We start from the raw sequence: 26,492 nt of genomic DNA, 5'->3' as shown, positions 1-26,492 counted from the left end.
TATTACTAGTAATAATGTTTCACATTCTCTAACAGATACCACATAAATCACTGGTTACAAATGTTCCACATTGGCCTTGGGATGACTGAGTTTGTAAGCCACTCTATCAAATACACATTCTGCTCTCAGCCTTGCATAAGAGTATGGAAACTGATCTCCAGCCTTTCTTAAATCAATTTGCTATGCCCATTTTGACCATGCCAAGGACAATGACATGATCTGTGAGATGAAACCAGTGGCTTCAGTATTGGTAGGACCAATAGCTGCAATTAAAACCAGCAACTGGCACATAGTTTGACTGCTAAGAGATTTGACAGCTTTGCCATGTTTTGCTTGATGAAATTGTGCATCTACATGTTGATAGTTCCACAGGGCTTTGACTTGATGCAAAACTTGACAAAACTTGTATAGCAGTATTTGTTGAATACCTTCAAGTTACAGAAATAATCTAGAAATGGAAATTTCATTGAAATTGTTGACTAATTTAAGGTTGCTAGAATGCTATGCTTAAGTTCAGCATTCTACCCTATTCAATAATTTTTTTAATCTGTAATTGCAACAACTGTTGCGATCAAACATCAAAAACATAAATCAGTATATAAGGGTTACTTCTTCAGGCAGTATATGAGCATTAAGCCAACTCTTTTGTACTTGAGAAAAGTTTTAAATGGTGACTTTTCTTCTCCATACTATTGCTAATAAACTTTTAATTTATACACAAATATCATATTTCATTACTTATCCATCCAAATTACAATCATAAAACAAACAAGGTATTTACCTTTTTGACTGTACAGATTTGACTAATTTCTTTATGAACACCCAGCAAATGTCCAACTTTGTAATCTACTATAAACCATATTCAAATATTATAATTTTTTATATTAAAAAAATCTCAGATGAAAGAAAATAGACCGAATAGTATACAGACAAATCGAAAGGCAGCAAGTCAGAGGAAAGTAAATTAAGACAAGTGCAGAATTTGGTTTGAACATAGAAATGTGAGATCACTATCCATCCTTCAAATGACTTAAGAATTTGTCTAACCAAAATTAGATTATGATATTCAACCCTTAAAAAGTATTGAACTTGAGAAAAGTAATCACAGGGTTGTTTTATACATTCTCTACAGATTAAGTAACCTCAGACAAGGTTGAAGAGCATGGCCTGTTAGCACCGAGAAAACAAGTTATATTGATAAATGACCTAGCCATGACAACATAATAAAACCAGGTATTTCAAATATAGCCAAGAACACTTCTCCATCAGCATAATTGCTCTATCTGTGCCTGCGTCTTTTTGTACTGTCTTCAGCATACAATTCCCAGTAATTATGATCAAGTTGGCTGAGATCAGGAAGATCTGCAATAGCCAGCAAATATTGTGTTAATCGCAACAGCTCCTGATCACTGCTTCGATTCAGATGAGCTTTCCTGAAGGGTCTGATGGTAAGCCCGTTCTGTGGGTTCATCACAAAGTTTCTTCGAAGGTCATCAAACATAATTGTATTTTTGGCATTATAAAACTGCAAGATCCACAAAATCAGTATGTTAAATTGTTCAGCCAAAAGAAACAAGTAATGGAAGGACAGTATCTTAGTACAAAACCTCAGGAAATTGAGCCCATATCAGGCCAAGTGGTTTGCAATCGAATAACCCATGAGAATCAGATTGTACTGTGATCATGGCCATGTGATCTAAAAGAGCAGTAATTTTGTAATTAGGATTGTTCAGAACACCAAGCTGCCCCATCTTCAACTCGACCCATTTCATGCTGACAAAAGAAATTATATTTAAATTTATTAATTAGATCGTTCGAAAATCACATGTAATGAAGAAACTGTAAGACAGATTTGACTGGAGGTTTGCAACAACGAACACCAGAATATCATACCTAGTAGCGGACCATATCATGATATCATACTCCGCATAGACAGCAGAGAGAAACTCATGAAGATCTGCAACGGTAGTTGGCCTCATGACAATCATCATTAGGAAAACCAATTAAAATGATGGTCATGAAGAACTTACATGGCCGCATCAGCTCACGAGGATTTTCAGCAGGGGACTTGTGATCAAATAGGGTATAATCAATATCTAAGACGAGCAGCTTCTTTCCTTCACGACATGGGTTCAAAAGTTTGATCTAATGGAAGTGAACAACAAGAGATCTGAAAAAATTACTACATGCAGATAACAGAATGACCCTAGCATCAAAAAGCAACACCTTACAGTAATGGGTTCTTCATGCAAGGGTATTGCAAATAAAAACACACTATCTCAGAAAAAGGTCTTCCAAGATGCCAATTAATTCACAAAAAGAATAATCCAAACAAGAAAAAAATGGTGATGCACTACAAGGTGTCTAGTAAACTCACAAAATTAAAAGTGCTAGGTAGTAGATGAATGGCAGAATAATTCTCAGATGCCATCACACAAAATGTAAGACTCATAGTTTTCAATTTCAGTTCCAGTCAGGTTGTTTTTAGGCTAAAATATCAAAAATGGTCAATTTTGATATCTTTCAGTTCGCTACAAGTTGAACCCAGAAAGCATTATGAAATAGCCTTTTAAATCTATCTTGAACTTTCAGTTTGTTTTTCAGCCAAAAAAAATTGTTTTCCACATTTCTTCAGACTTCCCTGTTATGATCCAACATTGGCACCTTAATGTACCCAGGAGTTCCAACTTCCTTTTCCATATACAGTCAATTAGTAAACATATAACGAAGTCATAGCTTATTGTTTATGTGTTTGTTCAGAAATGCTTTATTGCATTGATTTACCAATGCACTTTCTCTATGTGAACTTATTACTTTGTTACTTTAAATAATATATATGCTATTGGAAACCTTGTAATTTAGCCAAAGAATTTAAATTCAAATAGATAGCTAGATGGAAAAATATAAGACGATAGAAACTAATGACCATTATAGTAGATGGGAATGCCAGAACTTCTTGCAAGGTACACCAACAACTGACCTTATGCTGAGAGATTCTTCGCAATAATTTCTGTTTGTTTACAAATTTATCTTTGATGTCAATGACTTCATCATGACCAAGTTCAAAATCATCCACAATCTCTGGGGAGTCCGCTTGGTCCACAATAATGTCATCTTCAACAGTACTGTATAGTGTCAACAGGTGTTAGAACAACTGCAAGATTCTCAATATACTTTGATCAATAACAAGATATATCATGAAATGTAAACCCAAAGTTTCTCTCTTTAAAAAAAAAAGAATATCCATAGTTGATAGATAATCAAGTATATGGTTAACATGATAGCGTCAACTAGTGTTTACCATCCATCAATGAGCAGTGTAATTCTAAATATTACATTTTCCAAAGTTCAAACTTGATTATAGGAGAGAAACAATAAAAATTTGAAGGATTATTTCACCAAGGCCAAAAAATATTTTTGGGATTTCATAATACATGTTCATCAAAATCAAGGAAATCTAACATAGTTACCAGAATCCCTCTAACCCATTAGAATCATAACTCCGATCCCCTGTTCCTGATTCAGAATACATCTATATCTTGGATTAGTCTATTATGTTGTTTAGAACGTCAAAAATGGGGATCTAATCTCATGTTATTGTTGATTTTTTTTAACATAAACCATATAAAGATATATAAGATACCATCATGTTCCTACATTATAATCTTACAAGAAGAGTTAAGAAACAGAAGCACTAAATAGTCTTGGAAAAACGTCAATGAATTATAGCTTCTAGATATTGTAATAGCAGTACTATTGACTCAATTAGATGCACAGTTATTGTAAGATCAAATATCCTATATAATATGACTAGCAAAAGTGGCTCAATATGTATCACAATCCAGAATAATGTTCCAACTAATCCTACCACCTCAGGGTTGATATATCAGATTGTAACCATACCAATATCTTCTATAATTGTATAGTATAAGAATCATATCAACGGCACCGAGTGTTGATACACTCAATACAGTCATTAGGCCAACCATAATGCCAGAGCACAATTCAGTCTTTTTGGTTGGCAAACTCAAAGGTCTTATTTAGATATGAATAATCATCTTACATAGCATCGCCTCTTCTTTCAGCAATTGTTGTGTAATACATCTACTAAGAAAATTTTTTGACCAAAATAAGTTTGAATTTGCCAACGGATAAAATACTAAGTTCATGGGCTAGAGGATGAGTGACCAATAAGTAGTCAGCTCAAAAGTTATATGGCTTAAATAATCCCCTCATATATTGCCTTCCAAAACCTGCTTTTACATCAAGAACAAACGTTCTCCTATGTGCTCATAGATAGAATGAATGCAATGGGTTGTTGAGATTAATAAAACAACAGATTTGGTGAAATTAGATGTTATTCAAACTTGTTAATAACCTTTATCTTACTTCTTTTAATAATTCTTCCTTGTCAATTATAAGTAACAAATGCATACAGGATGGCCTTGGCAAGACATCACAAGATAACATCTTTAGACCCTCTCATAACGTTGCCTACTTAATATCATGCTGTGGCACCTACTTCTATGAGATAATCTGTGAACTTTAACGAAATTCGACTTGATGTAATCAAAACACCACAAATACCTAAATTGTATCTTTTGCAGAGAACTAATGATACTCAGACAAACAGAGAGGCAAAAATGGACACGTGCCACCAACGACTCATGCAAGCGATAGGGTTATGTCAGGGGGACGGACCCGATCATGGTCATCTTGACGGAGGGTTTGAGATTAAGCTGGGAGAGGAGGACGGAATCGTCGCTGAGCTTGGCGGAGATTTTGGGATACAGTAGCTTCTGGCGCTTGGGGAGGACGTTGGTGACCTCGCAGATGCGGCGCTTCAGTTCCGCCACGCTGTCGTCTCCGCACACCCTCACGGTGTACTCCTTCCCGCTCCACCGCACCGTCAGGGTCATCTCCTCCACCCCCTCCACTCCAACGCCGGATCTCATCGCCACCTCTGCTGCTGCCAGCGTGGAGGACGCCATGGCTCGTCTGTTCTACCCCTTCCGCACCCTCAAGACCTGTGTTCGCCGTCTAATATACTAGGTCTTGGACACGTGTCTTGCACGTGCTCGGCGGAACGAATAAAGCAGACCCGTGTTGGAAATATAAATTATATTCACGTGTCTTGCACGTGGTCTGAGGATGGAAAAAAAACAAAGCCTTGTTGAATATCTAAATTTTAAATAATATATAATATTTCAATTATGTAAAATTATACTATTAACACAGTAAATCTCTAAATTAATATTATAATTATGATTATAATTATACTTATCAATCAGTATAAATAAGATAATGATACATAATAGGAGCAACAAAAACCTCTAAAGAATAAAGGATATTATGTTGGAAAGAATGAAGAATACTATCGTGCTGATGTAAGACCTCAAGTTTCATATTTAATAATTTAGTATAATATAATTATTATGTATTCGTAATGTAATCGATATTCTAACATTATGTGATTGACATCTCGACGTTATGTAGTCGATACCTTGATATCAATAGTTTAACATTATATGACTAATATGGAACCATCCCCCGAATATTGCAAACCATGTTGTAATCGTTGCATGTTCTTGAGTTTGGTAAAATATAATTCCATCAAGACTAAAAGAAATACGTAACCATATTCAAACATAACGATCCTAAAGCCATACTATAAAAGGTACTTTAGGTACGTTCTTATTCTTAGATACCCGACATCTTATAACCGAATCTAACTTAAACATCGGAGAGATTTTATCATGCCCTTAACACAATCTACGAAAGGATTCGATATTTTTTGACATCAATCAAAGACAAATGTAAAGTAGAACCTCGATTAGCTTAGCTCCGAATCCACATCTCAATCTGGATAACCAAAGTACACATGAACAAGTAGTGAGCTCTGTTCCTAATGTTCCTAAAGTTTATTCAGGAATTTGTCCAGGTTTTCTGGTTTGTAAGTTTTCTTTGTATGTGGAGAACAACATGGAGATGGATTTGAACTCATACCATCCTTAATTCTTCCATATTGTCATTCTTTGTATTTTGATGTATAAAAGAAACACTTAGTTTTTTAGGCATGTCACAAATCTTTTGATCCAACAATGCCAGCTTCCATTACTTGTTGGCACAACAATCTCTCCTTCTGAGGCACATATGGTACAAAATGACAAGTTAAGCAAACAAAAGAGTTATAACTCAAAGAGCCATAATTCTACTTATTTTAGCTGACGCAACTGCAAGTATAATGTTACATAAAGCTTTCTTGGGCAATCAACTTCAAAGATTTAGTCTGGGAGAGGGATGTCAGCAAGATCCACTCTGTATGGCACAACTTCAGTTCCCCTATTACCATCAGAACGACGCATACCATTCTCCATCTCTATCTGTGATGAATCAGACTTATCGATAAATGTCACTGCAGTATCCTTTCTGAAGGTCAAGTAGATGATGGCAAGGATGTAGACAGCCATGAAGGGGAAGACTACGATGCCGACGAGAATTGTGACTGCCTTTGGTAGACTGCTATGGATGATCCAGTCCACGAAGCTTGTACTTAGGAAGTAGATGTTGATCCCTATGACACCGAAACCAAGAACCCAGGAAACCACGATGACCTGCGTTTGGACTATAAGTTGCAGCAGCTTCATGTACATATTGGATCAGCAAAGAGAGGTACTCACATAGATTGAGTTCTTGTGAGGTCCCATCTTTGTTTGACTGCTGCTGAATTTGAGAAGAGGGATGAGAGCAAATGGCAGCTCGAAGGATAGTATCATCTGCATAATTTGGTAGATTAGATGGAATGTCAGAGTTCATGGTAAAGAAAATACTTTGTCTTCAGTGAAAACATGACAAAAATGAAGTAAAATTGAGGGTACCGATGCTATGATTATGAGTTTTCCTGCTCCAGCAGAGCCTCCAATGATGGAGACAATGAGGCTGGGACCTATAGCGACGCATCTTGTCATGAGGTTTTGAAGCCACATTCTCATCTTGATGTCTAAGAAGCCCTGCATAGTGGATTATGGATCAAAAAACTATAAAAAAAAAAAATCATATTTGTATTCAAATTAGTGCCATGATGTTTACCTGCATGATGTACTGGCCAGCATATGTTCCTGTTATTGTGGAGCTTTGTCCAGAGGCCAGCAATGCAATCCCATACACTATTGAGCTTGACTTCCCCAAAACATTCTGAGGTGAACATAGATTTTGATGAATGGTCATGAAAAAGCATCTCAACATGTGTTGATTTTTGTCAGTGTTTTTCTATTTCACTTTGGTGGCACAGAACAAGAACTGTTTTTAATTGAAAGGACATACCTTGAGCAAAAAAGAGGCTGAGTTGAGGGTAAGATCGCTGCATCTATCAGAATCATCAGAAGAGAGGTTATCAGCAGCGCACACAGTTCCAGAGACAGACACAACAGCTATGTTGATGAGCAATGCCACAAATAATGCGAAGCCACTCTCCACAAGGAAGTACCTACAGGCATCCTACACAAACAACACAAAACATCAATAAAACCTTCAATAGAACTCTAATTTTCTTGCAATTCTTGTCAGACATACATTGATTCCTTTGACAGAGGGAGGAGTCTTTCTCGACAGCACCAGAGCTGAATGCAGAAATAGATTGTGCCTGCATGTGGAGAATCTGTTTAGTGAGACACCAAAGCAATAGCAAACAATCATGGAGAAGTAATCAGATGGTGAGAATACTGTTGCACTCACGGCATGACAAGGGCACCCAAGAGAGCAATGGCATCACTGGTGGCACTGTTGCCATTAAGCTTAGGCACAAAGAGTCCTTTCATCACCTCAGATGCAGGAGGCTTCACATAGCTCAACTCTCCAAAATAGCAGGCAGCCATGATAAAGACCAGGATAGATATCAAAAGTTCAAGTTTCCGTACCTGCAAGTAGTATAAGGTGAGCATAATGTCTCTTAATCCCAGGTTTAATATTCTAAAATTTCTCAAGAACAGAACTGCCATCTTTGTTATCTTTTTGCTTTATAAAAGATAATTGTTTCAGTATTATTAGGACTTGCATCTCAGATTTGACATACAGAAGATTGTAACAAGGATTCATTTCCTATTTTGCATATTTGATATGAAAATAAATGACAAATAGTTGAATCAGTACTCTGAATCATTTGAATTGCAAGTAGATCTCATTTTTCTGCTGGTAAGGAAATAGAATTCACACAACTGCTATGATATCTTTAATTTGTGTCTTTTAGTTGGGGATCAAGTATAGATTTCAGTTCTTAATGTGTTTTTGTAGGAGGAATCAATTCATCAGAAGCAGTGAGAGGTCTGAGTAAGGATTCAAATTACTCCATATCTCTGAAGTCCAAGAAGCAACAGAGTGCTCAACCCTGTGATCAGAACTCCTGCCCACAATGGGATATGAAACAAGATGTTGAGAGCAAAGGCTGTTCCTATCACTGCACAAGAAGTCATACACACACTCCCATAAGCTCAAATCACTAACAGAAGAAAAAAGCTTACAAGAACAACTTGAGCTCAGGAAGAACCTTCAGGGATGTCAGCAGCAATCACAGCCAACTCTGCTACCACCCAAAGACAGTACTTGACAAACCTTGGATACTCAGCTTTACACAGCTCTGCAAGGTGCTTCCCTGTGATCGACAACATCACCAACACACATTAGCATCTTCTGTGGTAGCAAAACAAAGGAGAAAGGAAGAAATGCTGTGTTTCTGATACCTGTAGTCACCCCGAGATTAGCTGCAAGTGATTGTATTATCAGCGCGAAAACCAGACCGATTAGTATAACCCACAAGAGCTGTTTTTGGAGGATTTCCACAATATGTTTCAGTCCAATTGAGGGAAAGAAAACATGAAAAGGAAACTAGTAGTAGCAAAGACATGAATGAAGAGAGAAGAGCTATATATTCATTCCACAATTGTTACACAACAATCTCATTTTGTTACAGTATTTATTTATATGAGAAAATATCAAACATATAATCCCCTTAGATAGCTCTCTCACATGCAAACATGGCCACTGAAAGAGACTCCCAACTGGTGAGCCTCCTCTCAGATGCAAAACATTTCCATGTTCAGCTATTGCTTACCTCGTATTTGTGATTAGCTCCTGCTTGTAAGTCCGTCTCCACTGCCACAGAATTCGACCGCATTAGTTTGATATCTTTGACTACTTAGTTTCAGTGAGAGAGAGAAAGAGAGAGAGAGAGAGTCTCTTACAGTTCCCAGGGTCAAGGTACGCCAAGGACACAAGAAATCCGGGTCCAACGTGAGCCAGGAACTTCTTCCATCCATGCTTCTGTATTGATGTACTAATCTTCTGTGAGCCATTAACAATGATAGAGAGAGAGAGAGAGAGAGAGAGAGAGAGAGAGAGAGAGAGAGAGAGAGAGAAAGCAAGGAAGACGAAGAAGAAGAGGAACCTGCTCTTGGGGTTGGGTGCATGACTTCTCTTCGTTCACGTCAGTGTTTTCTGCTGACAATGCTTTAGCTGCATGCATCCCATCGATTTCATCTTCAGTAGCTGCAACTCTTCTGCTCCCTCTCCCATGGCCACCATCTCTTCTGATCTCCCTCCCTTCACCACTCACCTCCATGTCTGCTAGCCTTTCACTGACCCCCAGGAAGAGGAAGTATGCCTGGCAGTGACCACCTCCCCGTCTGTTTATATACACTTGGTGGATCAAATAACACCTACAACCAGTTCTGAGTTCTGTATAGAAAGCCCCCTGCCATTTGGCATGCAAGTTTGGATGGGCATGAACTGCGCCAACCTCAGGGGGTGATAAAAAATGCATGCTGGAAGAGCTATTGGATGCTTGCCAATTCCAAGGTGAGGTCATCCACACTAAGAAAGCTACTGACGGGAGTCACTGATGACTCTCAAACAGTTCTTGTTCGACCCCATCCATGCATTGAAGTAAAAGATTGCCTACTTGCCTACTGTTTGTGAGTGTTTCCTTTCATGCTGCTTTTTCTTTTCTTTATTGGAATTAATTGGCATCACTATCGTTTGTTTAGCGTTGCAATTAATGTACACAATCTATCCAAAGATAGAGTCTTCTTTCCTCTTCCCTTTTATCCTTCTTCACCATAGTTTAATGCAAGAAGATGTATTTTTCTTTTGTAATAACTACAAATAGTGTTTTTTGTCTTTTGAGGGATATATTTATCCACCAATCTCTGTTATGCATGCTAACAACAAGCTATGAAATATAATCATATAACAAAACATAGTATGTGATAAGTCTCTCTCTCTCTCTCTCTCTATATATATATATATACATGTCTGCAATGACTTGTCCCACTGACAAGTATATAAAATAAGAAAACCGATAGAGAAAACAGCAGCCTTTCATCATTGGTAATTACGTCGAGCAGGAGCCATGCATGCATGAAATGGCGTGTGGGCACGGGCACAAACACTGAGGTGGGACTGAGGCTGCAGGCGTAAGTCCATGCAACTGGAGCGAAGGCCTCGTTCTCCTTGCCTGCCTAGTTTCCTCGCTTCTGTGGCTGAGAGCAGACGGTGGTAGGTGACAAATGGAACGAGAAAAAGGAGTAGTTGGTCTCCGAGCGACGCCTGGAGAGATGATATGCATGTCCGTCCTCTTCCTCCTCCGTTGAGAGGTGGAGCAGGTGCGATTCTTTCCAGGATTCCACGTTTTAGATTCACACAATCGAATCTCTATTCCAAATAGTGTAGAGTGCCAAGTGGCTCTCTGCAGATGAGCTTGAGGTCGAATTTTATGAGTCTCATGGAATTAAATGCATGAGATGAGATAGAAATTTGTCACTCGGCGATAGCTGCATTGAATCCATAAATCACGAGTCACTTCAAATTCTAGAACTCGAAATATCGGTCATGTGTTTCTAAGCTGATATCCTCGTATTACTGAGATGTCCACAACCAGTTAGGAGTTAATCTACTCTTATCAAAAGCCTAGAAATGGACGGTATCAAAACTCCTCATTCCCACTCGAAAGAGACGCGATCTGCCATTCACTATCCATGAGATGTCCGCGGCACTGTTGTCTTGTGAGCTTTTTCACGTAATGATAATGTTGTATGCAGTGGTAATGATCACATGCAACGTCGAGAACAAGGCATGAATGCAAATGAATCACTGCTATAACAAAACTACTGCGAAGTATCAGACAGCTGAGATTGTTCTCATTGGCACATCCAGAAAAGAAAGAAAACAACTGCAAGTACAGGTAGCTTCCGATCTGTCATGCTGCACTTGGTAGCATGGTGTAACTGATGCTGGTTGCCGTGATTTTTAGACATGTAATGCTAATATCTCTTCAGTTCAATAAAGGAAGAAGATGAAGCATACAGGAGCAGAAAACTCTAGCAGTTGCTTTTGCATTTTATTGTGCACTATTATCTAGTTTATTGAGCAGAGAAGATTTGTGTTGGAAGCATAACATGATGAAGTTGTGAGAGTTCTAAAGAACAAAACATGCTTTCACATAATAATAAAGTAAGTTTGTGAAGAAGGATTAGGTTGTTCATTCTAGGATTTTTATATTCATGGATGACTCTTATTTAATTCAAGCTTTTTGTCATGGATATTTTAATTCAAGGTCTGTCGACATGTTATGTTGATATCAACACAATTAGATAATAACCAGATAAATTACATCCACCAAATATATTACTGCAGTTTTCATTTCTTTTCCTAAACACTGGTCCCAGTGCAAGCTTCTTTATTCTGAAAAACAATATATTCATGTGCCAATGAAACACCTGCTGAGCATAGACAGAAAACAAATATACTCCCAATTATTAGGAATACCATGACTTTTCAACCCTTTGAACTTCTATTCAATAGTAATGTTGTTTTGCTAGTCAAATCCATAAATTTAATCCACATTCCTAAGCTTTAATATTATATAGGATGTCGACATACCCATGTTCTTGAGGTTCTACTTTCAATGACATGACCACATGCTTTGTATAGCTCTTCCTGTTATCAATATTACCACTAGTTTCTATCCTAGCTGCTGGTTTCTTGCCGAATCTGGTGGTATATTATGCATGGAAAGCACCATTCTTTTGGATGGATGTGAAATTGGAGAAGACAAAGACTACATTACCATGCATAGGTGAGCGTACATCACAGATTAGTTTAATGTGGTTTTCTACCACATACATTAAGCTATACAAGTTTGTCTTATCTGAAATAGGACACCAACATTTCAGCTACTGTCTATTTCTGCCAGCTTATGATATTTGCAACGTGCGAGCCACATCACTGGAGGACATAAGCACTGCCAGCTCCTTAGTCAAAGCCAACAATGACATCGGCAGTGAGCTAATATGGACTCGAGATATGCCTGCACACTGTGCACATATTGAGACTGATCCATAAGAAGAAAAGTTGGTCTTAGTGTTAAGTGGTAAATATACACAACATGCAATCCCTTCTTTTTGTGCAAAAGCCAATTATCTGTGGCAATGATGGTACATCAACTCTCAGGTTATTTCAGAGTCTTTCATCAACAAGAAGAAGAAGAAGAAAGATTACAGAGACTTAATGGAGGTAGTTGAAGTCCCTCCATCATCCATCCAATGAATCAAGCAGACTGCGTAGCTATCAGCAAGCTCATCAACTCTGCTCTGAGTTCCACGTTAGCAATCATAATTGCACCATCGATCTTATCTCACATGATGAATCGTGATTGACCTTGAAGCTGTTCCTGGTAAACATTTGCGCGTGCCGTGTTCTATATACCTTCTTATCATCACTCGCTTAAAGTATCAAAATGCTTGGAGAAATGACCTAATAAAGAACACTAACACTATCAACAAGACATTTGCTTCCTGATATTATGTGCGTCACAAAGGCATCCCTCTGCACTGGAGATCGAGTAGGACAGATTGTATATGATAGCCTGCAAAGTTGGCGATCGATATGTTACATGAATGTAGTAACAAAATCATCACATCCAACCTAATCTGACACAGCCAACTACGTAGGTCTTTCGAGCATTAGGTCGAAAGCAAAGCTTGCAGTACAATGCAGCGTGCTGTACTACTAATCGTAACTTGCAATGCAAAGTTAGGTTTCATGTTTGTCATCAAGATCCTACTAAATGGAACAGATCAATTGGTAACCCATTGTTGATTAGTACTTTGTTTAGCTTAACTTTGGCTTATGTACATCAGCCATGATCTTGAAGTTGGACGACCGTCATGGTTACCGGCCGCCGGCGGATTAAACTAGCTATGATCAGTTGTGGGCATGAGCTGTGCCATCTAACTTAATCTATCTTCGTCTACTGACTCCGCTAAATCTTTTAGGTTTCCTTCCTCATTATCCCACCAAACATGAGCAACCAAAACAAGCTCACAGGACGCGAAGGAAGAAGTCCAACTGGGCTCAGACTGCTACATCCAACAGAAGCCATTTGGATTCACAAACTAGGGAAGTTCCTCAATACCCCGCCGAAAGCAACCAAAACAAGCTTACAGAGGCCCCAAGGAAGAACTCCAACCGGCCTCGGACTGCTACATCCCTCACAAACCACTTGGATTCACAAACTAGGGAAAGATAGTGTTTGTGAACAGATGTGCCGTGGCTCGTTAGTCAGCACGGCCTGATCCACGGGTCGATGTCAAGAGTGTCCCGTCGGTTAAGCTGGACGCCGAAACATCGACCGGCCCTCGGTGTCGGGTTCTTGGTCAGTGTTCCTCAGCCTGGAGGCTAAATAGTCGATGGCTCGCCTGCGAGGTCGTCGGTCGGCGGCTTTTGAGGTTAGGGCGCCTGTGGATCGTGGGTGGCCGCTTTCCTGCAGAAAAAGGCTTTCGCCGGGTGATCCTCGGTTGTAACCCCTCCGACGAGCAAGTTAGTTAAATGTTTTTCCCTTTTTTTCCGATCCCCCTTTTGTGGGTATCCACGAAGGGTTCTTATACTATGGCATGAGGGTGAGTCGTATGCGGTTTAAGGTGATGGGCGTGTCGGATAGTGTCTCAGCACGCATGGGCTCTGACCTTGCGTGTGAGGGTGGTGACGTCCTGGATTTATCGGAATAAGGCGTGTGGAATGTGATAACGTGTGACATTTTGGTATGGATTCTGATGTGAGATATGGTGACGTGCCTTGGGTCCATAATTTGTCATATCAGATAGCAACAAGATAAGATATTAGGTTTCTTTCCTATTACAATTCTTTTTATTCTTCCAATTAATAAAAGTTCTTTGGTTTATTATATTTCTTATATATATATATATATATATATATATATATATTGAAATACTTAAGTTAAAGTTAATAAGATTATATTCATCAAACTCTGAATGTGAGATTAAACTTTAGAATATTATTGATCAGTTTTTCTTGTAAATGTAGTTGAAACAATACACACAATTAAAATCAAACTCAAAGCCACATATTAAATAATATAGAGCAAACATGTTTGACTTCAAGCCAACCAAGTCAAAAAATAAAATTAATCTACAATAAGGTCTCAGAAAAGTCAGGGATAAGGACTAAGATTGTTATCGGATCAAATTTGGATCGGGTTCTCTTAGGATCCATATCTAAATCTGAAAAGCCAATGATTTTAAATGAGGATCCGTATATATTAACCGATCCAAATCAGAGATCCACCCATTGGTAATCCTATTATCATTATATCATCCTTTACTCTCCATTTTTTTTCTCTTTTTATGCTATTTGTCACAGGTTGGCAAATTGTTGCTTCAAATATGCCCTTTTTTGTTCTCAAGTCATCTTAAATAATACTATAAGTAGCACGATGACTTGACTCCGATTACCACCAAAAATTGACCGAGTCAATTAGAACAATAGTTGATATCCAACCCGTTAACTTCGACCAACAGTGTCACCAAGTGGCTTCTCTCAGGCAGGCTCTGAGGGACCCACGTCGGGTCGGTCAACCCGTGGGGAATATTTCAGGTACGTTTATACGGACCCGACGCCGGTGGGGTCGGCTTCCCAAATTCTCTTCTCTCTTTGGACGGTGCCTGTGGGTCCCGCTCTACTAGGTGGCGACAGCTGGGCTGGGAGAGGCGGCCGAGCCACGACGTCGGGAGATCGGTCTTACCCGGCGGGCGACTCGGGCTGCACTACGCTCACCCGCGGTGGTCCCACCTCGAGCCCTCTACCGGCGGCGATGCGGTGAATTTTCTCGAGGTTCCAGAAGCACTGTGTCATGGAGCCGTGCGCAGAACTCGTCAGCCGCTAGGGAACAGTAAGCGGGGACGGACTCTTCCACCGACGACTCGGAAGCGAAGACGTAAGTCGACGGCTGTAGGATTTCTTTAAGGGTAATCTATTCCTCCTCTGCCGCCGCCTTCGTGGGTCTCTTTTCTTGCGATGGTACTGAGATATTAGCGGCAGCCACTTTGATAAGGTGGCCAAGAGCCGATTTGGATGTGTTCAAGATTACTGGTTATAGCATGCGGGCTTCTTCGAATCGGCTCGTTTTCTTTTAATGTAGTCTTTTCTTGAAGAAAATTGGAATGGTTTCTTTTGAGCTGTTACAACTACTGCCTTCTCCTTCGAATGAAGCAACCCTAATATGTTAGAATTTACATTTATTGAATTTGAAAAGGTTGTGTTTTTTTCTCTTGTAAGCGTAATAATCTTGAATAGGAAGATGTGTTTTGATTGCTTAAATTCTGGCTCATGTGCTGATACAAAAACGAGTTCAGTTGCTTTTATACATCCTGTTCTCGTGTTGTGGTTGCCGCCCCTTGAGAATCAGGTTTAATTGGTTGGAAACTGTAGGATCAAGTACCAATTTGTATAGTATCTGGACTTTAGAATATTTTCTTCCTTGGAAAAAGGTCTGATTCTACTTTGGTTTTCATGGCCTATCGTGGTTCTTCAACTCCAATTGGATGGATTTAAAGGAGCAAGTGGTAAAGTTGTATGACTATGTAGAACAACGGTCACCAAAGACAGATTGGTAACCCTTTAAACATTAGCTAAAAAACATCCACCCTATGGAAAAGTTGAGTTGGTGTGCTTAAGATTGTAAGGCATGTAAAATTCTTGATAGGTTAAGAATTTCTTTATTCAATAGTATTATATAAGTATGTATCTTTATGGATAAAATACATGCTTGGTATCAAGGTTCGCAATATCGTACCGTACCGGTGTTTCGACCTGGGCTCGGTATCGGTACGGTACGGTGTACCGAGCGGTATACCTAGGTGTACCAAGCACTGTAGTACTGCTACAGTATATTGTTGCACTGTACTGCTATTATAACGGTGCACTGCAATAGTACTGTACTGTTACAGTACTACAGTGCACTGCTACAGCTGTGCTGTTACAGTGCTACAGGCGGATCGGTAGCGGGCGGTCCGCGTACCGTTAGTCTGTCGGACCGGTACGTACCACCCGTACCGGGCGGTACGATTCAGTATGACAGACCTTGCTTGGTACACTAAAAGGTTTGTTCAGACTTATATTTGTAGGACTAATTAAGGAGTCAAACAAGTTGCTTAGACCTGGATTCAGAATCTAATTGTTTTGCAATCAGGAATAATGGAGGTACATAATAAGTTGTTCATTTTATTTCATTTGTCCATTTGTCATTCATGTACAAATGTTAAATACTTAAACATAGATCTTCCTGTTTTGCAACTTTCGGTTGAATATGATGTTTACACAGAACTAGAAAATGAGACCATGTATGGCTGACTTGGAGCATTTCACATGAAGCTCAAGATGTTGGTCTTGTTTATTGTGAAGTTTTACTGAATATTTCACAAGCTCTTTTGTGGTGGACAAAATCACATGCTTGACCATAAATCAATATCCTTGGGTCCAAAATATAAAGCTGCATATGTAAAGTCAGTTCTCTGATCATCTCTTTTAGGTTTTATGTCACCTTATCACATTATGGCTACATACTTAGAATGTCTCCACTTAGCAGCCACACATGCATTAACTGTATCTAGGCAGAAACTCTTGTGGTTTCCCTAAGTAGACAACATGGTCCCATGTGCAAAATATGCACCATGATTTTGGTGCCTGTGTTCCTTCTTTTTCATTTAAAATTATCATTGTTGTTGTTCTTTTATTTCATAAAATGAGGGTCATTGTTATATTACTTCGATTTCTATATCATTAGTTTCTAAACCCCCAATTTGTCAAAATCGAAGTTGTGTAAGGGATTTCGAAAAGAAATTTGAGGAAAAAATGTTTCTGGTTTTGTTGCTTGTGTAGAATGTTCGTAGAACAAATTATGATACAGACTATAGTGATACAGGGACTCCAGGGCAAGATTGAATGATCATCTTTCTTTTTGTAGAAAGAAATTCCTTTATTTTCTTCTTGTTTCCTCCATGTGGTTACCGCTGCTGACATTATTTCTTTTTCTTTTGACATCGAGTGCAGATTAATTGAAAGGATGTACTGTTAGATTCTAGCTATATGGGCAACACAAATTCTGCTGAAGGATCCTCTCCTCGCAAATATCCTTTGCCTTCTACTCGCAATTATGCTCACCCATCTTCTCACAGATATCCTCAGCAAGCTCATTTCACTGCTGGGAGTTCATTTAATAATAAAAACCAAAATAAGCAGCAACCAGCATTTATAGCTGACAATTTCAGCTCGCTTGAAGAGGTGAATTACTTTGTTCCTCTAGTAGGTACATAAAACAGTAAATTAGAAGATTGATTGATTTCTGCACATCAGTTTTACCTGTCATTAGCCAAGGTCTGGCATCTTTTTAGTAAATTATGTTGCATTCTGATAAAAAGGTTTAGGTTCTTATATTAGAAAGCACTGCACCTTATTTGCCCATAAGTAGCCACATGCTTGTTTTGTTTCTTCGGTATATAACCAGTCATCACTCCTTAAATTATTTTAATACTTGGCATTGCATTTAGCAAATTTCTTCGAGTTTAGTCACCCACTTGGCTGATTGTTTAAGAACTTCAAGTTAAATATTGTTAGGTCTCAATTATTCTAAGTGTTCTCTTGTTGCTTAAGTCATCCAAGAACTTCAAATATATTTATATATAAATAATTCCTAGGTCTTGTTGTTGCTTCAATTCTCACACTTTATTGCTTGTCTATGGGCCAGGTTCTCAAGGTAAATTTGTTGGCTAGTACTTTTTTTGAGAATTTTGATGAAAAATTTTACATATATGCTGTCCATTTAGCTCAAAGCATGTTTATTTTGGTGTAGTCTATTGATTGATTCTCACTAGCATCTCTTAATCTTTTGAATATCACTCTGTCACAAGAAGATTAGTAACTTTTAATGAGCTATTAAGTGTTGCTATTCATATTTCTTGAGAATTTCCTGTCACAAATATCTTCGAGATATCCAGCTTAATTGTAAGATTTAAGCAAGCCTTGGATCTTTAGGCTGCCATATTAATCTAAACCTAGAAATATCAAAATTTTCAACTGATTATGAGTTTCATTGAAGTTTTTAATCCAGAAAGTATTTAGGTTCCTATAATGAGCATGGAGGATCCTTTAGATATAGCTCTTTGTTTTTTTTTTTTTTTTAATTAGAATCTTGGTGATTTGACATTTAGGTGTAGCCAAATAGTAAAACTCCTTGTATTTTCATTCTTTGATGTTTACGATCTACAATTACCTTTTAACAAACAGATCCTGACTTTTCACAAGCATGCAGTAAATCAAGAATGTTCTTCCCTATAAATATCTAAATGTCAGCCATCTGGAGGATAGCTGTTGCTTGAACCCAATTTGACAGTAAGATGGTCAGTGACCAGGCAGAAATGTGTATAATGAGGTAGAGAGGAACAAGAGGTAAACAAGGAAGAAAATTTAGAAAGAAGAAAAAGTTTGCTTGCCAACAAGAAACAAATGCCTTTCTGCAGCTGAATTTCATTCTTACATGATTCAAAACTTATTCTGATCCAATCTTAATGGCCATTATATGTGATCCAATCTGTCAAGCCAACGTAATTTATGCCTGATTGCTGCCTAAGCATTTGACTACAAACAATAGGATTTCTTATCATCCAACTGATTGATGTTTGGGTTATTGCCATACATCTTTTAGGTATGCATCTTGGCTTCTGATTTTAATAGCTTATGTAAGTTCATTACATACATACTTGATGATCCATGTCCTATTCCCATATGCTGCACACTTCTTGATGATTATTTTTGCTATATCCCTTTGATTGGCAGTTTTTACAACATTAGAATAGCTAAGAAGTTTATTATTACAAAAGCTACATGGAGATTTTATTCTTTACAAAATGTAGCCATGCCCACGGCATGCAAATTTGAATTTAGTGATAGATAACATGCAGCAACATATCTGAATAATGGTTATCTACGATGCATGTTATAATGTAAAAGCTTGTGGAAGGATTATTAGTTCTAACATCTGTGTGATTGTTGGGCTGCTTCTCGAAATTTTTACAAGAATTGAATTTGTTGGATGACCAATCGATTACTGAGAATAATTGTTGGGTGAAATCTGAAAAAAATGCAAATATATTTAGATTAACAGTTAGTTGCAGAGCTTTGCAATTTTGTTAATTTAGCCATCAATTACTTCATTAAGTTATATATTTCCTACCTTAATGCTAAACATGTTCTTATTCCCTAGGTTATTTCTGCACTAAGAGATGCTGGCCTTGAATCATCAAATTTAATCCTTGGTATTGATTTCACTAAAAGCAATGACTGGACAGGTGTGCTTTAAAGGGTTTCTGTACATCCAGAAACACTATGATACTTCTACATCAACTCAATTTTTAAGATTGGATATATTTTTCTCCACATAGTTCAGAGGGGGGATCATTGCTATTTAACAATTGTAGGAAGGCATTCATTTAACAGAAGATCTCTGCATGCTATTGGTGACACAACTAACCCCTATGAGCAAGCAATTTCTATAATTGGGCGTACTTTGTCTCCTTTTGATGAGGATAACTTGATACCGTGTTTTGGATTTGGTGATGGTTAGTGTCCTTTGCTACAGCTTTGGTCACTGATTAGTTAAATCTCCCTCCTATTCACACATTTTCCTTCTTTTTTATGTAGCATCTACACGTGATGAATTTGTCTTCAGCTTTTACCCTGACCACCGTCCTAGTCATGGGTTCGAGGAGGCTCTTTCACGATATAGAGAGATTGTTCCATGTTTGACTCTCTCAGGTTATACTCTATTTATCCTTGTTTCTTTTCTTTGCATTTGTTGGAATATTTTGTTTCTTGCATGCATTGTTGAGTTCAGTTTGAATGAATTATTATTTTTACATATTAAACGACAATGAATAATTGTACATTCTTATTGACTTTTTTTCGTGTTTATAATTGTCTTAGAGGATTATAAATTTTAGCTGTCAGTATGGGGTTAGTGGTTTATGGTTTTCTTATTTGCAGATTGTGGTGTTACATGTTCAAATCTTTGGAAGCGTGATATGTGAATTTCATCATTATCTGGATCTGCTGTCTAGTTTAATGATCTTTTGTAATTTGTATCCTTAGTATAATCCGATTGCTTGGATCAGATCAGTGTTGATCTGAATTCCATCTTGTCCAATTGAGCTCAATCCTAAAATCCAATTGTTCAACTGAAATACAAACCATAAGCAATCCAATAGATAAACGAAGTTCTTTCTAAAGAAGAAAAAGCTCTGATCCAAAAAGTCAATCTGATATGATTATGTATTAATATTGTTTATTTGCATTCTATATCATTTCTATTGTCTAAAACTTTAATCTTTTTAGTTTTTAGTGATAGACATATTGTTTAAAATTATTAAGTAATATTGCCTAGTATTTTTTGAAGCAATTGATTGATCCTCAAGTATAATCAACTATCCTAGTGAGAAGCTAGTTGAGATATATAGATCATGAGTTTGAGAGATACTAGATTGAACTCTTTCTTTCAGAATTTTGATGGGATCATGAGCTAATTATATATTTCTGTTATTCTTTGGCCGATAGTAAATATCTTGGTTACTAATTAATTCATTCTTTATCCTCAAAATTAATCTACAATGGATTTTCATACTTAAAAAGTCTCTTCAGTTACTGGATTAAATTATTCTCTTTTGTTTCTTTTCAGCATTCATAAATTTTGTGAATATGTTACCATGTTGTATGATACTAGTTCGGCCCAAAATTTAATGGACTAGAAATGTCAAAATTTCTTTTTGTTAATATGAATTCATTCTATGATAACAAAATTTTCAGGTCCAACGTCATTTGCACCACTCATTCTTGCAGCAATTGATATTGTAGAGCAAAGTAATTGGCAATATCATGTTCTTGTAATCGTAGCTGATGGACAGGTTTGGATGTTACCATACAGAGGACTTCTTCCCCTTGCTGTTTCCTTGTATTATTGTCCTTAATATTTTTTGCCATCCTCTAATAGGTTACTAAGGGTTCAACCTTACCAAATGGTTTTAGTCAACAAGAACAGGCTACTATAGATGCTATAGTTGAAGCTAGGTAAAAGCTGACATTGATTTTTTGTCGAAATTCTTCTTTACTGCAACATTCTGAAGCATTTAATATCCAGCCATTATCCCCTTTCGATAATTATGATTGGTGTGGGTGATGGACCATGGGATGCTATGCACCAATTTGATGACTACGTTCCACAACGGTCATTTGATAACTTTCAGGTAAATGCTTGCAGAATATTGTCTTTAATGTCTAGCATTATTGTAAAGCGAAAATGTAATTGAAAATAAACTGTTTGGTAAGTATAAGTCACAGAATCTTATAAAATGCGACCACGTCACAACCAAATCGCCGTATGACTGCCAAGGTTGTTGTACCATGTTGTCCATAATGCTTAAGCCCAAATTTTAGTGGTGGGCTTACCAAATCTTCTACACAAATTCTACTCCAACTCAATACTATTGTGGGACTATAGGGGCCTTGCAATTTTTCAGTTGGAAAGGCTTGATTTCCTCACCATGAACCAAAAAAGCCTACAATCATTCTTTTGTAGGGGGCTAACAGGAGATTAGATAGACACAAAGGTCATGTTGTTATTCCAGAGTTATGCTATTATTAGTCTACATACAGTAGAAGTCAGCGTATGAGAATGATGAAATTTCACTCAGTTCCTTAATAATGCCAGAACAATCCCCCTAATCAGGACAGGCTATTACAGTCTGGTCCCTTGTGCTATAGTATATACATATATTCTGCTTGATCAGACAATTAGCCTTTACCTTTAATTTCATGTGCTTTTTTAAAATAACAATTCTGTTAATCTTGAATTGATAAAGAAAGTTTGTTGATCATTCAATTTCAAAATTAGTTTTCTTAATTCTATTGGTTTGTTAAGGAAATTCTACTTTTATGTCTTGTTAATTTGACTATCATCTCTTACTAAAAGGAAATTCTAGTTTTTTGGTCATAATATTTTGATAATTGTCACTATTATCCTATTGCCACAAATTGCTATGTTCCTATTCTACTTTTATGTCTTGTTAATTTGACTATTATCTCTTACTAAAAGGAAATTCTAGTTTTTCGGTCATAATATTTTGATAATTGTCACTATTATCCTATTACCACAAATTGCTATGTTCCTTGCTCTTATCTCATTGACTCATGCAGTTTGTGAACTTCACAAAGATAATGTCTGAAAACATGCCAATGACAAAGAAGGAGGCAGCATTTGCACTTTCTGCCCTCATGGAAATTCCACTTCAGTATAGAGCCACACAAGGCCTAAAGCGTAAGAGGTAAGACTATTTAGATATTCATATATAAATCTGGAATTGTCAACATTTAAGGGATAATGTTGTTTGTTGAGTGTAACAATGATTTGAAGATTACTAAAAAAGCACAGAAACAATGAGGGAAAAGCCAGTTGGGAAAAGCCTCTGCCTCCTCCACGAGCTGTTGTCGATCATGACAATGCAAAATCATCAAAAAGTTCCCATGGACATGCGAAATACACCAACCCGGATGAGTACAGCATCCCCATGGAGCGAGTACGTCTTATTAGTGATTAGATTTTAAGAAAGTTGCATGTACCTGAGAATGTTTCTCCTGCTTTTGTCCAGGCATGCCCTATTTGCCTCACAAATCCTAAAGATCTCGCTTTCAGTTGTGGTCATCTGGTAAGTGCTTTGCTAAACTACATAAACTGTTATGTCTTTTATAATATCCTTCCAGATTATAACTAGTATACATACAAAAAGGTTTTTACAGAGCCCTCTTTCAAGAACCGCTTTCGAAATAGACTTATTTCTTATTCCAAAGAAGCTGTGGGCTATTTGTAGAATCTTATTGTTTTATCTGAATCTAAAAGAGAGAATTTCTATTTATCCTTGACGCACAAGGGGGCATCTAATGAGAATGGATTAATGACAGAGTCCATTTAGAAGGGGAATGTCTAATTGTTTTATCTTTGCTTTCATGATTTAGACTTGCAGAGACTGTGGTACAGCGATACCCACATGCCCAATCTGCCGGTCACCCATTACCACACGCCTACGGCTATTTTCCTGATAGCAAAGTGAGTTTGCTCAGCTTGTTAGTAGTGCTGCATTCCTTCTATATATGACTTTGAAGGCTATCGTTCCTGTGATCAACTTGCAATGGTGTATACTTAAGTCGCTGCATTCACCATATGATCCTGACGGCTATCATACCTCATGCCCTTGTTAGCTCTGGATTTTGATGGATGAGTCAGGTGCAAGAGAAAACTGCTCATGCGTTTCAGGTTGTTGCAAGGTGGGAGATTATTTTGTTGGCAAGGAAATATAATGTAGAGAATTGACAAGTACTGTTAAGTGGGATTGCTTTCACTTCATTCACCTGCATGAAGATTGATGATGATGTTCCTCCATGCCAAATAGATTGAACAATAATGTTTGATATGATTAATTCATAATGATCGCGGACGAAGAATTCCGAAGATTGTTTGCTTGTTCTTGCAAGTTTTAGTTTGATACTGCTAAAAGGCTAAAATTAGGTTGAAGAAATACATTCTTAGTTAACTACCCCTTTTAGATTAAAGATATAGAACACTGATGTCTTATTGTTGAACTGCATATTGTGATTGCTTTCAGCAAATCCTGTATTGTTATTATGTTGTCGATTTCAAGGTGTTCTTACTCTTTATATACTTGAGCATTTATAGATGTTACCTTTGCCATTTACCTTTGACAAATATTGTAACATAATCATGTGTTAAATGATGAATAGCTTTTATTTCTATCTATTACTGATGAATAAACACATTGAGGAGTTCAAAGTCTGTCATGCTAAACTCGAGATGATACAGTAGACAAGTTTCAGTGACAGGATTTACATGGAATCTGCCTCCTGCAAGTGAAAGCCATTCTTCTCTTTCGTTTCTTCCCTTGAATTGGCTTTCAGTGTGCTCCGATCCTGAGTACGATAGAGATGGAGGAGTTACCTGAGCATGTCTCCTGTGTCGAGACGAGGGCCACTGAGAGTAGGTGAAGCGGTGAAGGTGTTTCCTTCGCCGAAGACGGAGCCATGGGCGAGGGCTAGCGGCAGCGGCCGGTCTGGTATCACCGGTAGCTCGATGTCCCCTTCCAGCATCTTCAGCGCCTCCATTATCGTCGGCCGGAGCGCCACCATGACGTGCGCGCAGAGCACGCCCACCAGCACAAACCTCTCCATGATCCCCTTGGGGTTGGAGTTGCCGTCGCCGTCGCCGTCGTCCCTCGTCAGCGCCGCGTCCAACACCTCCCCCGCTCGCCCGGCCTTGATCAGCGTCCACGCCCAGTCCGTAACGAGCACCAGGTTGGACGCCACGGACGTGTCCAGGGCGCGCCGGCCGCTCATGATCTCCAGCACCAGCACGCCGAAGCTGTAGACGTCGCTCTTCTCGGTCAGCTGCCCGTAGAGGGCGTACTCCGGCGCGAGGTAGCCGTGGGTTCCGGCGACCCGGGTGGTGAGGTGCGACTGCCCCTCCCTGCTCTGCCTCGCCAGTCCGAAGTCGGCCACTCGCGCCCTCATCTCCCCGTCCAACAAGATGTTCGTGGATTTGATGTCCCTGTGATAGATGGCGGGCTTCACCCCGTAGTGCAGGTAGACCAGCCCTTTGGCGACGTCCAGTATGATGGTCTTCCTCTGCGGCCATGTCAGGGGCGCTCTTCTCCTCCCGGAGTCGCCATTGGCGCCCATGCTCGAGCCGAAGATGTGGTCGTTGAGGTTTCCGTTGGGCATGTAGTCGTAGACCAGGTACCTCTGCTTGCCCTCTTCGCTGTCCTCTTCCGTGATGCAGCACCCCCTCAGCGGCACCAGATTCCGGTGCCGCAAGTGGCTGATGATCTCCACCTCGTTGCGGAACTCCTCGTCGCTGTCGTCTAACCCCTCGAGCACCTTCTTGACGGCGACCAGGCTCCCGTCGGAGAGCGTGCCCTTGTAAACGACGCCGAACCCGCCGCGCCCGATGAGGTTGCGCTGCGAGAAGCTGGCGGTGGCCTTGTCCAGCTCCTTGATGTCGAAACAGATCGAGCCGGTGTTGGGCCTGAGGTACAACCTGGAGCTCCTCTCCCAGGCCGCGGAGTCGCTCATCTTCTTCCTTTTACGACGGGCAAGCCACAGGAAGAGCCCGAGGGAGCCGGAGGCGAGGACGAGGGCGATCGCGGCGAACACGGAGGCATAGACGGCCGCGGAGTGGGAGCTGGAGGAGTCGTGGTCGGAAGAGGAGGGGGAGGGCTGTAGGAAGCCGAACATGCAGCCGGCGCGGGGGTCCTTGGGGCCGTACCGGTTGACGACGCCGGCCGCGTACAGGATGGTAAGTTTGAAGCAGGTCGTGTCGTCGGAGGTGTTGCCGTTGACGGCGCTGAGCCGCGAGGAGACGTCCATGCCCGCGTTGAGGCAGTTGCTACAGCGGGAGAGGTCGGTGAGGTCTGCGTCGCACGCGCTGTCGAGCTCGGTGGCGTTGCCGAGCCGGGCGGTCCAGTCGGCCCGGGTGTACACGCCGGCGCAGGTGGTGACAAAGGAGCTAGGCGAGGGGAAGCAAGCGGAGACGATGGAGGAGGGGAGGGAGAGGGGGGGCGCGGAGAGGTTGGCTTGCAGATCGGCGAGGCAGGCGGCGGAGGTGGCGTCGTCGGGGAGGCGGAACAGGCCGGTGTCGCGAAGGCGCTGAGCGGCGCCGATGCCGTAGACGCTGAGGAGGCTTTGGCAGCAGTCGCTGTGGTTGGTGTTGGCGGCGACACAGGAGGAGTCGTCCCAGGGGTAGGTGGAGACGTACGTCAGGTCCAAGGGGCAGGTCGCCGCCTCCGCGGCCGGGGCCGCGGCGGAGGCCAAGAGGGAGAGCAAGAGGCACAGTGATCTCCACATCTTTGCCGCCTCTCGTTCTTGGACGAGGTAGCTTGGGAAGAGAAGAGTTGGGATACTTGCAGGAGGAAGACGAGGTCAAATGGGGCGGGCGATGGTTAGTTGGTCAGACTTGGTGTCTTCTGGGAGATCGAGCGGCTTCATCGAGAGAGCGGGGCAAGTGGATGCAATGCATCCTCCAATCATATTAAACA

The 26,492-nt window shown here is 39.7% G+C and overlaps 4 protein-coding genes across 16 annotated transcripts; 1 reads left to right on the top strand and 3 right to left on the bottom strand.

Moving 5' to 3' along the window:
• Nucleotides 1-1,026: 1,026 nt before the first annotated feature.
• Nucleotides 1,027-5,034, bottom strand: LOC135637812 (ubiquitin-like domain-containing CTD phosphatase). The gene is made up of 6 exons (XM_065150625.1): nt 4,702-5,034; nt 2,981-3,125; nt 2,031-2,145; nt 1,894-1,957; nt 1,608-1,773; nt 1,027-1,525 (listed from the first exon to the last, which is right to left on the bottom strand). Exons 1-6 carry the CDS (start codon nt 4,989-4,991, stop codon nt 1,280-1,282), a joined length of 1,026 nt encoding a protein of 341 aa, XP_065006697.1. The 5' UTR covers nt 4,992-5,034; the 3' UTR covers nt 1,027-1,279.
• A 1,137-nt stretch (nt 5,035-6,171) lies between these two features.
• Nucleotides 6,172-9,652, bottom strand: LOC135638296 (metal transporter Nramp5-like). Its single transcript, XM_065151364.1, has 13 exons — nt 9,440-9,652; nt 9,237-9,315; nt 9,107-9,147; nt 8,736-8,814; nt 8,543-8,647; nt 8,343-8,452; nt 7,735-7,916; nt 7,573-7,642; nt 7,324-7,497; nt 7,090-7,194; nt 6,879-7,010; nt 6,681-6,776; nt 6,172-6,614 (listed from the first exon to the last, which is right to left on the bottom strand). The coding sequence occupies exons 1-13, from the start codon at nt 9,611-9,613 to the stop codon at nt 6,285-6,287; spliced, it is 1,677 nt and encodes a 558-aa protein (XP_065007436.1). The 5' UTR covers nt 9,614-9,652; the 3' UTR covers nt 6,172-6,284.
• A 5,366-nt stretch (nt 9,653-15,018) lies between these two features.
• Nucleotides 15,019-23,896, top strand: LOC103986382 (E3 ubiquitin-protein ligase RGLG3). Of its 13 annotated transcripts, none has more exons than XR_010496582.1 (13): nt 15,019-15,283; nt 17,398-17,628; nt 19,607-19,691; nt 19,785-19,961; nt 20,044-20,157; nt 21,202-21,299; nt 21,386-21,462; nt 21,533-21,638; nt 22,588-22,715; nt 22,818-22,967; nt 23,040-23,096; nt 23,404-23,494; nt 23,647-23,896. XR_010496582.1 is itself a non-coding variant. In XM_065151391.1 (13 exons), exons 2-12 carry the CDS (start codon nt 17,434-17,436, stop codon nt 23,485-23,487), a joined length of 1,284 nt encoding a protein of 427 aa, XP_065007463.1. In that variant the 5' UTR covers nt 15,019-15,283; nt 17,398-17,433; the 3' UTR covers nt 23,488-23,494; nt 23,647-23,896. The 13 variants fall into 13 exon arrangements, 12 of the variants coding, with proteins under 12 accessions (XP_065007463.1, XP_065007465.1, XP_065007458.1 ...); XM_065151391.1 differs by having other exon boundaries at nt 22,805-22,967; XM_009404379.3 differs by having other exon boundaries at nt 15,021-15,283; nt 19,821-19,961; nt 22,805-22,967.
• Nucleotides 23,897-24,169: 273 nt separating this feature from the next.
• Nucleotides 24,170-26,486, bottom strand: LOC103986383 (probable receptor-like protein kinase At1g11050). Its single transcript, XM_009404384.3, has one exon. It carries the CDS (start codon nt 26,299-26,301, stop codon nt 24,397-24,399), a length of 1,905 nt encoding a protein of 634 aa, XP_009402659.2. The 5' UTR covers nt 26,302-26,486; the 3' UTR covers nt 24,170-24,396.
• Nucleotides 26,487-26,492: the final 6 nt, after the last annotated feature.

This window comes from Musa acuminata, chromosome BXJ3-5, assembly GCF_036884655.1.
Source record: "Musa acuminata AAA Group cultivar baxijiao chromosome BXJ3-5, Cavendish_Baxijiao_AAA, whole genome shotgun sequence".
Lineage (NCBI taxonomy): Eukaryota > Viridiplantae > Streptophyta > Magnoliopsida > Zingiberales > Musaceae > Musa > Musa acuminata.
The sequence above is the reverse complement of the archived record's forward strand: the minus strand, read 5'-3'. Positions and strand labels throughout refer to the sequence as shown.